This window comes from Falco biarmicus, chromosome 2 (assembly GCF_023638135.1).
Source record: "Falco biarmicus isolate bFalBia1 chromosome 2, bFalBia1.pri, whole genome shotgun sequence".
Taxonomy (NCBI): domain Eukaryota; kingdom Metazoa; phylum Chordata; class Aves; order Falconiformes; family Falconidae; genus Falco; species Falco biarmicus.
In genome coordinates this window covers 28,546,824-28,561,242 of record NC_079289.1, presented here as the reverse complement: position 1 = coordinate 28,561,242, position 14,419 = coordinate 28,546,824, and the positions used below count along the sequence as shown (strand labels likewise).

Below are 14,419 nucleotides of genomic sequence, written 5' to 3'. Positions count from 1 at the left end.
CAATAACTAGTAGAGTAACTGCCATTTTTATTGTATTACCCCCACACATACATCTACAAGAAGATACTCCAATCAGTGAAACAGATAGCAACAGAAGCAACTCTGCAATGTTTCAGGTGCCATTCTGATGCACAGGTTTTGCAAGAAAAAATTCGGGAAGAAGCTGAGTCACAGTCATACAGCTACGCTGTGGGATCAGAGCGATCGTTCAGAAGAGGCAGAGGCCATCAGGCATGTTCATGAAGTCCTGCAGGTGAGCACAGGCTTCCCGGCGCAGAGTGGTGCGGCACTCGCTGGCACTCGGAATTTTCTCTACCCAGGCTTGTGCATCAAGGAAGTACTGCATCCTGGGTGCAAGTGGGACAGGCAAAGGAGGTGAGTTGTTACTGCTGACATGGAGCAATGGGAAAGGTAATCCCCGTGACATCCCTCCACCGAGGCACCTCTGAGATCAGGCAGAGTTATACTAGCCAAGAAGCTTGCCTGAAACCTAGTTTCATCAGTAGGTTAACTGAGCTTATAACTCGATAAAGTTTGGGAAGTATCAGTGCTAATCTGGGACAAATCTGGCTGTACGTGTATTTTGAGTGACACCAGGTAAGCATGGACTAAGTTTAGAGTTTTCTGGAGTGGTACAAAATGCCCCAGTGCATGCCAATGGGACACAGCGAAGGGGAGTTTAGCTTCAGCAGACTACTCCAGAATGTTTCCTAATTTTCTGTGATCAGAAGCTGTGTAGCTTCTGGCATTTTATGACTGGACTGGAGAGGACTTCAGAGGTTACACCTCTGCTGGGAGCCTTCAGTCTTTAGCATGTCTTTGTTGAAGCAGGTCCCTGGCTTAAGCACTCACTTTGGTGTCATGTAGAGATGGGGAGAGGGAACTTTTCAAGGTTTTAGGAAGTGGCGCTCACAATTTGATTGAAAACGTCTCCCTCCTAGAAGCTCTCAGAGGCACTAACTTTCTCCAGTTCGGTGCAGGGAAATGAATCATATAAGATGCCTTCCTCACTGAATATTTGATGGTGTCAGACTAAATTCCTCTTCAGATAAATTCCCGTTTTTTCATTAGTGTGCCAGTGAGAAATGAGAAGAATATGCTATTTGCATGCATGATATAACAGAAAACTTGAGAGCTGCTCTTAGCCATGGTCCCACCGATTTCTTTTGCAAACACAGGAGTTGTGTAAGGCATCTGCAGTAGATGGAATTGTGTAGCATTTGCCTTTCTCTTTTTCTAGCTGTGCATTTTTAACCCAGTGGAGTCAGGGCCAGATTTTGATTCTGAAAAGTGTGGGAACCAGGCTCTGCACAGATGCATGAGCCAATAGATTTGGGTGGCTCAGATGTTCCCCACAGCTACTCTTTTGCCACCAAAGAGTGGTACTCTTTGCACGTTAGAAAAGCCAGCAGAATCAATCCCTAAGAAATCTGTTCCTCCCTTTGCTTTCTGGAGGTTCACGCTCCATGATAGCAGCCACTGCTGCTCAGGAACCATTGCACTTACTTGTTGTTGGAATCAACAGTTTCCCCATCTTTCCCCATGAGGAGGTACCGTTTGCCAGTGACCATGTTTAACTTGCACGTGGAGCGTGTTAGGAACTGTCGGTGGGAACCTATTTGGATGCTTTCATCAGTAGCTGTGACAGGAGAAGAAAAAAACCCACAAATTTTTCTAATAAAGAATATAACCGTAGCCCACAGGACACATCAGCCCTTTGTGATCGTTTATGCCACTGCTAAGGCAAGGTAATACTTCACTTGGGGGTTCTGGCTTGACATGGGAATAAATGACCATGCTACGGTAGGATATCTTTACCTTAACATTACCTGACAAAGAGTAAGCCATTTCTGTCTCAGCTGGTTGTCTTGGCCTCCTCAGTAGTTATTAAAGGAGCTGTTTTGCTATAGAGAACTTTCAGTCAGGCCTTATGGAGTTTGTTTAAATCTCAAAGATTGGAGGAAAAACCGAAGGAAAAAGAAAACATGCTATCATATATTTCAGATTGCTCAAGCTCATAGTGGTCTTAAGAGCTAGCAAACTAAATTCAAGCATCTGGAGGCTCAACAATGCAACAGGTAGTATTAAAAACTCACTCTCCTTAGCACACCTGACCTGAACTTCACCGATACAGCCTTTATGCTATTCCTCTGAAGCTGATATGTAGGACATGCACTTGGTGATCTCCACATTAAAATAACTTAGCAAGATTCTGGTCTGGATTCTGGCCCAGAAGATTTTCCATTCAAGAGCTGCACTTCCATTACAGAACTGGATATCCAAGGCAGAAGAGAAAGCTACTCAGGTACTGCAATGACATGAGAGCTGGAGAGATGCTTATTCATCAGACTAGCCACGTATCATGAGGATACTGTGTTGTTTGGCTAGAACAATGGTTTTCAAAGTCCATTTGGAAAAAAAAATAATCAAATAACAGCAATGTTCTAATTGCTTACTCTCTAACTATAATGTGAATTGTCATGCACAACTGTGGTGACAAATTCAACGTTAAACCAGCCTAAATTACAAGTAAGATACCACAGTCTTCCTACAGCTTCCACAGTTAGAAGTTTGTGCAGCTTCTGCTCTCTAAAGTATTATATTACAAGTGTGGAAAGTCTAGTTTTTAAAATTAAACCCTAGGAGTAGAATAAAAACCTGAAGTAGAATATTTTAACAGTAATAAAATTCAAGAGAATTTGATGTAGAGTGCTAATCTGTGAAACCTAGCACTAAGAACCTTATGCTATTCCTTAAAACTTGCTTTAATTTTACATACGGTACTTACAGACCAGGGAAAAGTCAGTCTTCAGTATTGTATGCTGTTTTACATGTGCATTTTTCCAAAGAATAATACAATACTGAAGGTTTTCTCATATAACCCAAGACTTTTCTATTGTTCCTATGCTATATGGTGTACTGCATTTTCATTTTGTTCAAGGAATGTAAAGAAGAGTCAGAACTACTTGACAAAACGATGATGTTATGGCTCGGGTTTGTTGTGCTTAAATTACCATGGTGTTTCTTGGTTCATATGCTTCACAAATGGCCTAATACAGTTCAGACTGTGAGGATCATGAGCATTTGAGTTATTACCTTAAGAGGTTATTATGTAATTTCCAATTCTAAAGCTCCAATTAAAAAAAAAAATAATGTTCCAAAGCGTCCAAGCAGAATTTAAGGGAAACAATTACTTCAGATTTTAGAATATATAACAGGAAATAAAAAAAAAAACTGGGGGGGGGGGGGAGGAGGGGAAGGATTCTGTGCTGGTTTTCACAGGCCATACTATTCCCCTAAAGGAATCGTAAGACAGCATATATGTTAGCCATACAAAACACATGCACTAATTCTATTAATAATCAAAGTAATCTGAGGAGTGAACATCTGCGATATTCTCTTTTGCTGACTTCCAAGCACAAATAAGTGTTTCCATCTGTCTTCTGAAGGATTGATACTGAAATGATGCCATGGGTCCAGAGAACGAGAATTTATCCTGCTAATTCTCACCTACCCTTGGTGACAGCAACAGAGACCAACTTCACTCAAAACACCCACAAAAAGTACAAAAGATAACTTTAGTTCAGTCATGAGCTGATATGGATGCACTGTCTTGCTTTTTCTTCATCATCATGGCTTCATGCCTCTTCCCAGCCTTTCCCAAGCCTGCTGAAAGCCTACCATCATATAGCACAAACCAAAGGGGATTTTAAAGGGATCAAAAAGAAGGAGGTAGCAGTGGGAGAAGTCATCTCTTCCTTTCAACTTTATGTTGAAAGGATGTTTCTCTCAGCTGCCAAGAAACAAAATTTTTCTAGTTGTGAGTACAAATGCACAGGGGCCTAGATCTAAATCCTGTAGGTTTTCTGGGGGGATTAATGAAACTTTCAATCATGGTACTGTAATCACTAGGTAGCATGGTACTGTAATCACTAGGTATCATTAACCCTGCATACAGAAAGCCCTGGGTGTGACAGATGCTGTCTCTGGACTCACGAAGTGTGGACATGATTTTCCAACAGGAACTGAACATTGGGCACAGATCACAAGTTGTGTGCCATAAAGTACTGTGTGACATTGCCAGTCCCCTGGGCAAAGTCTGAGGGAGTTAATTCTTCTGTTTCAGACAGGGAAGATTTCAAAATCTTTGAAGTTGCTTTTTAAAGGCAATCTCTGGCTGCCAAACTCAAAACTGTCAACCGCATGATACCACAGCGGCTGAAGACTGAGAACTCACCTGACATCCTCTCCAGAAATTACTTTGAAGAGTGTCAGTTTTCACTGATGCTGCTGATAAAGTTCACCTGGGGACAGCTGGGATGGCAGGCCTGAAAAAGGTCTGAGAGCAGTGCAAATCTTTACACTGCACCTAAAGAAATAGCAACAAAGAAGCCTTTCTATCACCATTACTAAACTGAAGTTCTTGAGGTTTTCCTGTGTTCACCTGACTTCAGACAAGTCATCGTGGACAACTTTTAGCCTGTTCCATAAGGATTGCAAGTGCTTGATAATTTACTAGAGTAACAAGCACTTCAGAGCTTCATCTAGTATCAAAACAGAGGTCAGTGCATATGTGTACAGTAGAAAAAAATTGTGGATCAATAACAGTAGTCTTTTATAGACTTTATGTGAACTATACGATACAGAAAATCTAATATTCACTCTATGCATGTTTTTGGAGGGTTTACCTTAGACTAGCTCCAGTTCAGAGCCATAGACCAAATGCAGCTGGAATAAGTCTTCTGGTTTAGTTTAGTCTGAAAGGATTGATGCTCCTGTGCTCTGAATGTGAACCAAAGCCAACAACTACCCCTGAGCTGAACTGAACAGTGAGGTAGCTGCACAAAATGAGCCTTGCAAGAAATCAGGCTTCTTGCAAGCCTAGTATAGAAGTATCTCTGACCCTACTTTCTACAGCAAGAGAAGGCATCTGCATGTTCATACCGGCTAACGTTCAATCAACCCAGTTTTCCTACAGGTCCATGAAAGGAGCCAAACATTTGGATACTTACTGGCTTTAAGGATTCTGTGGATTTTAGCCTCATAGTAATCAAAAACATTCTTCTGTGTACTATTGAGGACCTCCACCTCGTACACTGCAACAGACAACAACTGTGTGAAGTCAGATGGAAATAAAAGATTTCATCCCAAACCTGAAAAATAGGTATGCTTTTACCAGATGTTTATGCAGATGCTGGTGTACCATCTATTCATAAATTACGAGGGTATGAAAGATAACAGGGTAGTAATCCTGTATTCCTGATATGCTTTTAGAAACTCAGGTATTGATCAACGACCTCTAGATTTTTATTCCTGTTTGTATTTTTCTTAAAAGAAGATCCTATATGATTAGGTTTTCATTTTTTTCCCTGTCCTTCTGTTAGCATCTCACCTAGCAAAGCTGCTGAATCAGTTTTCCTTCAGTAGCTCTTCCAACTTCCCATTCAAAGAGGAGGCCAGGAAGGCAAATTAACAAAGGGGAAAATTGTTGCCTGGCTCTGCAGAAGGAGCTGCTGAGCGATGGCGTAGCATGCAGAGCCTGATCTTTATCTCCGTCCTGTAACATTAGGGATGGTGGGGATGGTGGCACTCACACCCCTGGTCTAAAGCATGTGACATTATGTTGTCTGCGCTTCCTTCCCCCAGCATCCCCCAGCATCTTTCTGAGGCCTTTATTTTTCCCTTTGATGACTGCGATAGCACACGGCTTTGTTTCATCTCAGCCTCCAGGCCAGATAGAGAAACCCTACCCATTTCAGGAGAGGTCTGGCCGTATAAATCTACAAATGTATCCTTGTTAAAAAGAACTATGTTTAAACAAAATCAACAGTTGTCTTTCATGCCTTACCATAATCTGAAACAGGGTAGTAGCAGACAAAACTGAGGCGTGTGGTTTGTGTTACGGCTTTACTGAAAGTTGATCTTTGTTTTGGGCAGGGACCTAGAGTGAGGAAAATAAATGATATATCTGTCTCTGAATGAATGGATATTTAGGAAATTAGGAAATATTTACAGAGAATAGAATAAAACAGCAGAACAACTTTCTTAGGGGTATGGTGGAGGTCTTTTATGTATGTATGCACATGTATATATACATTGCACTCAACTATAAAATAAATCCTGGATATCTTAAATTTTTTTTCAGTTCAGTACTGAACATACTAGAGGATGCTTTGTGTCCTGTATTATGCATTAGGATAATTGTAATGGTCCTTCCTGGGCTTCACAGTTCTTATGTTAATTGTTTGTAGAAGTAACTGTCTTCTTTTAGACCAGTCTATTTAATCATTTCTTACCTTCTGCACACTGGCAAACACTGGCGTGGCACAACTTTGAAAGCATGGCGCTATGCATGGGAGCACTGTAGGACACGCTGCACTTTCTGTCTGTGAAGAAGAAATAAAATGGCTTGTCTCAGAAAACTCAGGTGGAAAAGCCTATGCAGTGGAAACAACATTTGCAGCTTAACTTTTGCCTGGTCCAGGGAAATCAGAGCACTAAGGGGCGCATCAGCAGTCCACAAAGACCTATAGCCTAGGCACTTAGAGTATGGGCATCACCTTGCCTTTCAGCTGGGCAACAACCTGTGTTGTTGCTTTTGGTTTATTTGGGGTTTGGTTGTTTTTTTGTTTTGTTTTTTGGTTCTCACCACCCCCCACCCCCCTTCCTGTTTCTTTGTTTTGCTCAGTTTGGGTTTTGGGTTTTTTTGTCTGGAAATTTTCTTTTAAAGTTGTACTCTCCCCTTGTTTTGGTTTTGGTTTTTTGGGTGAGGGTTTTTTGTTGGTGTTTCCTCTGAAAAGCATTCATCTTAAAAGCATCTTTAGACCATAGAGCTGCAAGTGAGAACTGTGCTGTTTCAGAAGAGAGAGATAGGATCACCAATAGTTAGTGGTTTAAACAAACCTAGTTTAAACTGTCTTGGATCTCTCAGCTTCAGGAAAAGTAGAGACTTGACCTAATTTTCAAATACTGCTTATATAACTCTGGCAAATGGGGATGATTTTCATTTAACTTCCTTTGAATGGAGGAGAGACTGGTTCCTCCAGCAAGCACAGTACATAACCCAAACCTCTAAGGTCTTCTCTCTTAGATGCCTAGAAAGACAGCCTGACCAAAAAGACAATGTGAGTGGAACATGCTTAAAAGCGCCATGAGAAACAGGAACTCGGAAAACCTGATTTAAAAATCCACAAGTGTTAAAGTTTTTGTTTTCAGTCCATTTGCAGTAACAGACCTTTCCTGAGAGGATCTCTATTTAGATGGTCTTAAGCCATGGTAGTAGAAGACAGTATTAGAGGCAGGTTATTTTAACACTCAACAAAATAATGTCATTTCACACACTACATCCAAACCATCATTCTGTAGACTAGAGCTGTTCTTGAGTGTCTATTTTTCAATCGGCTACATATCATTTTCCTGTGCCCTTACCAGGGTTGTAAAAATCATAAAGGATGGCATTTCCTGGCTGAACCAATCCCATGGGATTGATTTGCTTTGCCCCAAATGATATACAATCCGGGTCTGGTCCGCTTGTGAGCTGGAGGAAAAAGGAACAATAGTTATGTTGAGTAAACTAACTCTCCCCAGTCAGTTCCTTATTCATTTGTGCCTGTACTAGCTATTGAATCCTTGTTTCTGATGGCATAGGTGAGTTAATCCTGATAGCTGTAGCCTCAACTTGAAGAAGGCATTTCCTTCCATGATTTTATCGGGAGATGTTGTGGACGAGCTAAGCCTGGTAAAGGCAGTTCTGTGAGATGTGTGCAGGTCTTTTCTGCCTGAGACTTTCTGATCCAGACTCATGTCATCACTACTTTGGGGTTTACTTTTCAGCTTTTGCCTAAAGCCACCTGCACGGGTATAATTAAAGGGTGTAATATATGCTCACAGCCTACGCTGTACCAGTGGCTGCCAGTGTATACACTTTCCTTAGTAAAATGCTAAAGTCTGGGGCAGTTTTTGACCTATGTTACATATACAGATTATCTAGGACACACATAGCGGCAATAACGTTTACATTTTTTCATTTGCCTATAGCCTTATATTTTAAAAAGTCATTGCCCTATGTGTGCTTTCCACAGGGACACTCCTGCTTTGCCTGTGGAGGTGAAGCAACTCGGGTGGGTGTAGGGTGCAGTCATTATACAAAATATGGGGAAATGCACAAAGAAACTAGGGGTTTCAATGTTTACATTTGTTTGTCCCTATATGGATCTTGGTTCAGAAATACTGAACTTCACATACAAGGTGTCCATGTGGAATTTACAGGACCAGCAGTTAACATTTTGTTAATCTTGGATGAAAAACATCTTCTGGCTAGAGAGGATTTCTCTTTTTAGGGGGGAGCCAAAGCCCAAACATGGAATACATCTCCTGGAACTCAGAAAGGTCGAGGATGAAGGTGCATGTTTCCCTTCTTCCCCTCTGCCCTCTTTCATCTGAGGTGTTCAACAACATATGACATAAATCACAGGAAGGCAACTGAGTGTGGAAAAACTATGACTAGGTTTAAAAGGAAGTCTATATATGCTGTCTGAAATGACAGAGACTGGAAAAATGATTGGGTTCACTTACCTCACCAAAATAGAGCAAAACCCTTCCTTTCTTGTACTCATAGTGCTCAATGTACTGGTCTGAAGACATCACCAACTGCAGGAAAGCAAACAAAAAACATCAGAATAAAACCCTAGCCGAACAGGAACACCTTTGTTACCACCCTCTATATTCTCATTTACTTTGTTCAGCTGTTTGCTTTGTTCTGGCCTCTTTCTTCTTGCCTAAAGCAGACAGTCCCTGAGAGCATCAACCTGGGCAAACCTCCCCCAGCTAAGCAGGTTCCAGAACCCAAAACTCTGTAGCCACCTTTGCAGAGAGGTGCGACCCATCTCCTTGTCATGGTGCCCTGCCAGCAACTACCTCTGAAAGATGTGCTTGCCTTCCCCCCTGCAAGCACAGGGGACACTGTCCCGGCATGTTGCAAGACAACAGTGCCAGTGGGGATAGCAACATGTATTAAGGGCAGGCACGGATTTAAGTGCCGTGCTGAGCCTTGCCCTGATTTCTATTACAAGAGACTAAGAAGGCTAAGCTCTGTTCACCACAAGCTTTCCATTTCTTGTATATAGTCAGCAAATATTTTATCAGAACAAGAATAATGAAAATATATTTATCCAAAATATGTTTTCTCTTTTTTATTCTGTAGACTTTGGAAAGATTTCAAAAGACAAATTTTCAATAGAAAAGGCTATAAAAGATTACACAGAAAAGTGGGTTTCTAACCTGATCGAGTTCCTTTGTGTCAGGCTCCAAGCCACTCAGCAGAGTGAGATCAACCAGGGACATCTTTGGTGCATTGGAACCTGTGGACCTTTATAGGGGAGACCGTCAGCAGTGAACATCTGCACTGAACTGCCAGCTTGCTTTGAAAAGTTTGGCTCTTCAGGCTTGCTAATGGTGAAACAAAACATTCCGCTCCATTTAACTTAACAAAGTGGATTTTAATTTCAAAATTGGCTGCTAACCTCATTAAGAATCATGAGGCAAAATTAGTAATCTAAACTAGTCAAATGGTGATCCAAACCCCAGCTGTCTTGCCTGAGCTTGTCATCTAGGCTTGCTTTATAGGCAGAAGCAATCACCTTCAAAGGGCAGTTCATTCCACCATAAAAAAACTGTTGAAGATAGGGAAGGTAAACAGCACTGACAAAGCGTCTGTTCTGTATTACCTGGAGAGTGGAGACAGGAAATGAGTTTATCATCTAAATTCTTCATGGAGAAAGTCAAGTTTACATCACCTTTGCTGTCCAAGACAAAAGTCCTCATTGCTCTAACTATCCATTATTAGCCATATATTTTGGACTTCCAGTCTTTTCTGCTTCTACCTTCTCAAAAATCAGGTAGTTGTGTCATTGCTGGAAAATGAAGTTGTTCTGCACTCACATAGGGTGGCTTGCCATAAGATATTCTGCATACACTTAGTGATACTTCAGAAATTTTTAATTTGACACCCTCCTTTACCCATAAGGGAGGTACCATGGTGCGGGAAAGAAGTATGATGATGTAGGCAGTACCTTCAGTTTTTCTCCTGTGTCTTAACTACAAGAAAGCGAGCTTCTCACATTATTGTTTAAACTTCACCCTAACGCTCAGCAATATTCTGCAGAACAGTGGATATGATAGTTGATAAATGTTACAGAGCAATTAGTGGGGAAAATGGTGCTTCAGCCAGCACACAATTCACAGAATACATGTTTGACTAGGGGGAGTGAAATCTGGGAGTTAGGGTAGCTCCAGCCCTCCCCTGCTATTGTTCATGCTGCTGCCTGGGAGTGGGGATAAAGACCACTGCCTCGGAGGCTTTGTCAGAAGTCAGTGGGAAGGCTAAATTCTGTTGGGGAGCATGACCTGCCTCTGCCACCCAGCACCTTTCTAGAAGGAGAACTCTGGGCAGCCACCACTTTGTGCATCTGCAACCCTTGCCAGATTGTGAAAGAGAGCACAAGCAGTTTCAGCATTATTCTGCATGGGAGGATTTCTTTCTCACTAGCTCTACCCTTGCCTGCTTCTTGATCATCACAACAAGATGTCCCTTCTGCCTCCTCTCTTCCCCACAAGAGTAGTAGACTTTTTTCTTTTTTATGAGGCCAGAACATGACTATGAAGAAAGTAATAGCGTATCTCCAGTAAGCAATGAAACTCTAAATGTGTTGTTACTGTGTTCCAATTGTATTTACTTTCTTTAATGAAAGACTCCTTTCAAAGCATTAGCCATCCAGGTGCTTCAGAGTCTGCCCAGAGTTTGATGGGGCAGAATGTGCAATAGCTGTATGAGGTCTGTGCGAACCACCTAAACCTAATACATTCTGTGGAAACCTTTTCTCTTGCCATGGTACAGAGCTCGCAGGCTTACAGTGTATGCATACTCAGAGAAGATCACCAGGCTGTGTGCCAACCTTGTGGATATAAGGAAGGTGGCCGAGAAGAATTACAAACAAAAAAGAATGCATTTTCTAGTGAAGAGCTGATCTTGCAGACTTACCTGACACAGACTTTGTACTGCAGCAATTCTGCTTTATTGGGAGAGACCACATCCCTTTTCCTTCTGCTGTGGATATCAAACCACTCTATTTCAGACAGTGGCTCAAATGTGCTTTTTTCTGCAGCAATTATCTCCTCATAATCATCGATTTCGTCAGAGTATGCAGCTTCTGGAGATGACAGACATGATCAGCCATGCACAGATTTGACTGAGGACTTGGTAATTTGGCATTTTACCCTCATTTGTAAATTTGGGAATTTATCTTTTTTTTGTATGTTGGTAAGTACCAGTGGGTAGTCATGCCATCTATGGATTTTATGAAAGTTTGTGGTACACCACTGCAGTATTTCTAATTCATTCAGAGTTAACATTTTAGAGTTAATTATAGTAAGAACAACCAACAGATCTAGCTAAGAATGGGGTTTAGGCTGTGCATAAATATGTAAAGGACAATCCCTGCTTCCAAAAGTTGGGTATTCAAACAGACATCAGCAGAGAGGGTGATGAATGCACACTTTGGGGGATGGAAAACACAGTCTCGCTCGCATGAAAAACCTGTGGCAGATCTGTCCCAAAGAATTTTTAAGGACACATAGTAGGTCCCTTATTAGCCAGGTAATTGAGCTGGGCTTTCCCCTTATGGCAGCCAGGAACACCGTGAAGGGAGTTTACCTTGCTCTCCAGTAACAGAGTTACTAATGGTACCTGTGTATCTGTTAGGTACCCGCTGTACCTACAGTCACTTGAATAGTCATTAAACTATTCAAAAATATTAATGAGCTGAATGAAACAATAGCTGGGCAGAGTTCAAAGGCCTCTCTCTTGCCTTGTTTCATTCATCTATTCCCGCTTTCCAAGGCTGGAAAGCCATTAAGTATCATTAGCAGCTGGCCAAACCTGCCACCTTTGAGACCCAGCCACTTCCCTTCTCACTCACCGGCATACTTAATGCTCCCTTCCATTTCCACCGTCAAAGTCAAATCATTGCACATGTTGTTCTTCAGCTCAGAAGACTGGTACACTTTCAATATCTAAGATGAGCACACAAACGGCAAACTACTGAAACCATCATTTAAATGACAAGGGATTTATACATACAGGAATTCAGCAAATGCTGATGGCACATGAGTGTGTGGAGAGCAACACCGGTCTCCCAGAGGCACAAACTCCAGTTGCATAGGGGTCATGGGTACAAGCAGGAGAAGTCCCATGTGCAAATCATAAATGGTGAGGGACCTTAGAGGTAACTCTCCATTCCCAACCACAAAGCAGTCTTACAAACTCCAGCTGCTTCTATCAGCACTGACATTTCATGGACTTAAAGTTAAACCCAGGAAAAATTGACTACCCACCAGGGCAGTCTGTAGGCCTCAAATTTCAGAAATCTGGGGGTAGGAACACAAAGGATGAAGGCATGGTAAATGATTTCTCACTGTTTTCAAAAAAGGATTAAAAAAAGTCCAGTTGGACTCTGATTTTCTGATTTATAGCTTACACTCATTGTCCCATTTCCTCTGCCGTGTACAGACACTTCAAGTTTTCTTCCAAGTTCAAACTGGAAACCAAGGAGGGGGAGGGAAAGAAAAAGAGATTTAGTCTTTGCTCAGCATTTGATTTATTGTTTTCCTGTGATCTTGACAGTATTCTGTGCCTTTACCTCTCCGAACTGGGGTAGGGAAAACCTTTAGCTACGGGAGGAGTTACAAAACCTCAGGTCTCAGAAGACTTTTAATGTGCTGGGCTGGTGCATCTTACTCTGCCATTCTGGGGCCCAGGATACATATTTTCCCAACTTCACTCTCTCCTCTGCAGTTTGGACTTGACATTTTCACAGGTCCCAAACACACTGGGAAATATTTCCCTTCTTTCTAATTCCTTAGCAAGATTCGGGGTCCTGGCTGTTATTCACTACTGGGGGAGACTCCTGTCACCAAAGTCCCTGAAGAGGCACAAAAGCACCTCTAAAGTGTACTGCTAAGCATCTGTTGTGGTTTTTTTTTTTTTTCTTTAAAAAGATTATTTTGTTTTAGAGATTAAATTATTAGAAAAATACTATAAACCAGCTACGTCATGTTTGGTTAACATGAGAAAACCTTGGCCGGATGATGCAATGTTTGTCCTGTTTGAAGAAACAAAGCCTGAAACAATGGATGGTTGTGTACCTCTAGCTGCTTCTGAACCGCGTCATCAGTACCAGTCAGAGTAATACTGAAGTCTTTTTGTCTTCCAGGTGTTCCCAGTTGTACAGTCAGGTTTGTGGAAGCAGTGTTCAATGTCTGTATGCTATAGGCTGACAGAGCTTCCAAGGCCACCACTGTGTCCTAGGTGAGAAAGAAATACAAAAAACCTAACAATTATGACAGGATATTTCAACAATATGTAAGATGACATGATCGGTCACCTGGAGCTATTCTTCAGTTTTATCTTTTTTTGCTGCTTTGTAGTTCTCCTGTATCTGCCTATTCCTAACTGTATGGACTATTCCATTAATTTCCCAGCTTCTTTTAGCATTAAAATCCTAAAACCACTGCAGCTCTGACCTTCGATTATAATAAGTTTTCATAAACACAAACAATCCTTGCTGGCTTATAACCATTTTATTTGGGCACATTTTTCATTAATGAGCCAAAATCTTTAGTGCTTCTTACATCGCAGAAGTTCAACATTAACTGTTCTGATGCTTTCAAATCTGAAGTAGTAAGCTTTTATGGGGTTTCCATTTTCTTCCCTCCCCCTGAAGCTCTACCCAGACTGTTGGTCAGGCACCTGTGTAGAGCAGTATCCTCCACCGTAGTTCCTTTTTTCTGTCAGCCATGTAGCAATTGGCCTTGCGTACTCTATGTCTTCCAGGAGCAAAGTTTGAAGCAATGCATAAGCAGTGGTTTCCACTGAGACTGCATTGTTGCCATTTCCCCAGGAGCGCTGCTGCTTTGCTGCAAGAATAACTCAGTCTTGAATCCCCTTGGTAAAGACATTTTCCAAAAAAGACTATTGTTCTACACAGTAGATATTTCATGTCATAGTGCTGAGGAACCACAAGACACAGATGTTGTCATGAGAGCAACAAATCAGTTGGGAAGCAGAGATAATGGAAAATGAAAACCACAATTTTCAATTTTGACTTATACAACCATCGTAGTCTAATGATCCCATTGCACAGCCATGTCCATCTGATGGAGTGGTATCATTGTGCCTGGTGGTCCCCAAGAGAGAAAAGTATTAATTATGCCTATAAGTTCAGCCATGATTAAGGAGAAGCATATTCTCTATGCTTAAACTATGGCTATTAACCTATAACTTATTTATCAAACAAATCGGGAGAAATTAATAATGTGGCAGTGCAGCCACACAACCAGCTGACTTAGCATTGACCATGGCCAC

At 41.6% G+C, this 14,419-nt stretch overlaps 1 protein-coding gene across 1 annotated transcript in view; it reads right to left on the bottom strand.

Annotated features, from left to right (window-relative positions):
* Positions 1 to 7: 7 nt before the first annotated feature.
* Positions 8 to 14,419, bottom strand: part of LOC130145138 (complement C4-like) — a 46,510-nt gene continuing 32,098 nt past the window's right edge. The window contains exons 29-41 of the mRNA XM_056329698.1: positions 13,805 to 13,971; positions 13,201 to 13,359; positions 12,534 to 12,593; positions 11,976 to 12,069; positions 11,039 to 11,207; positions 9,280 to 9,367; positions 8,575 to 8,649; positions 7,429 to 7,537; positions 6,297 to 6,386; positions 5,849 to 5,941; positions 5,013 to 5,096; positions 1,507 to 1,639; positions 8 to 347 (exon numbers count right to left, since the gene is read on the bottom strand). Coding sequence (XP_056185673.1) covers positions 209 to 347; positions 1,507 to 1,639; positions 5,013 to 5,096; positions 5,849 to 5,941; positions 6,297 to 6,386; positions 7,429 to 7,537; positions 8,575 to 8,649; positions 9,280 to 9,367; positions 11,039 to 11,207; positions 11,976 to 12,069; positions 12,534 to 12,593; positions 13,201 to 13,359; positions 13,805 to 13,971 — 1,460 coding nt within the window. The 3' untranslated portion in view covers positions 8 to 208. The remainder of the gene's footprint in view (positions 348 to 1,506; positions 1,640 to 5,012; positions 5,097 to 5,848; positions 5,942 to 6,296; positions 6,387 to 7,428; positions 7,538 to 8,574; positions 8,650 to 9,279; positions 9,368 to 11,038; positions 11,208 to 11,975; positions 12,070 to 12,533; positions 12,594 to 13,200; positions 13,360 to 13,804; positions 13,972 to 14,419) is intronic.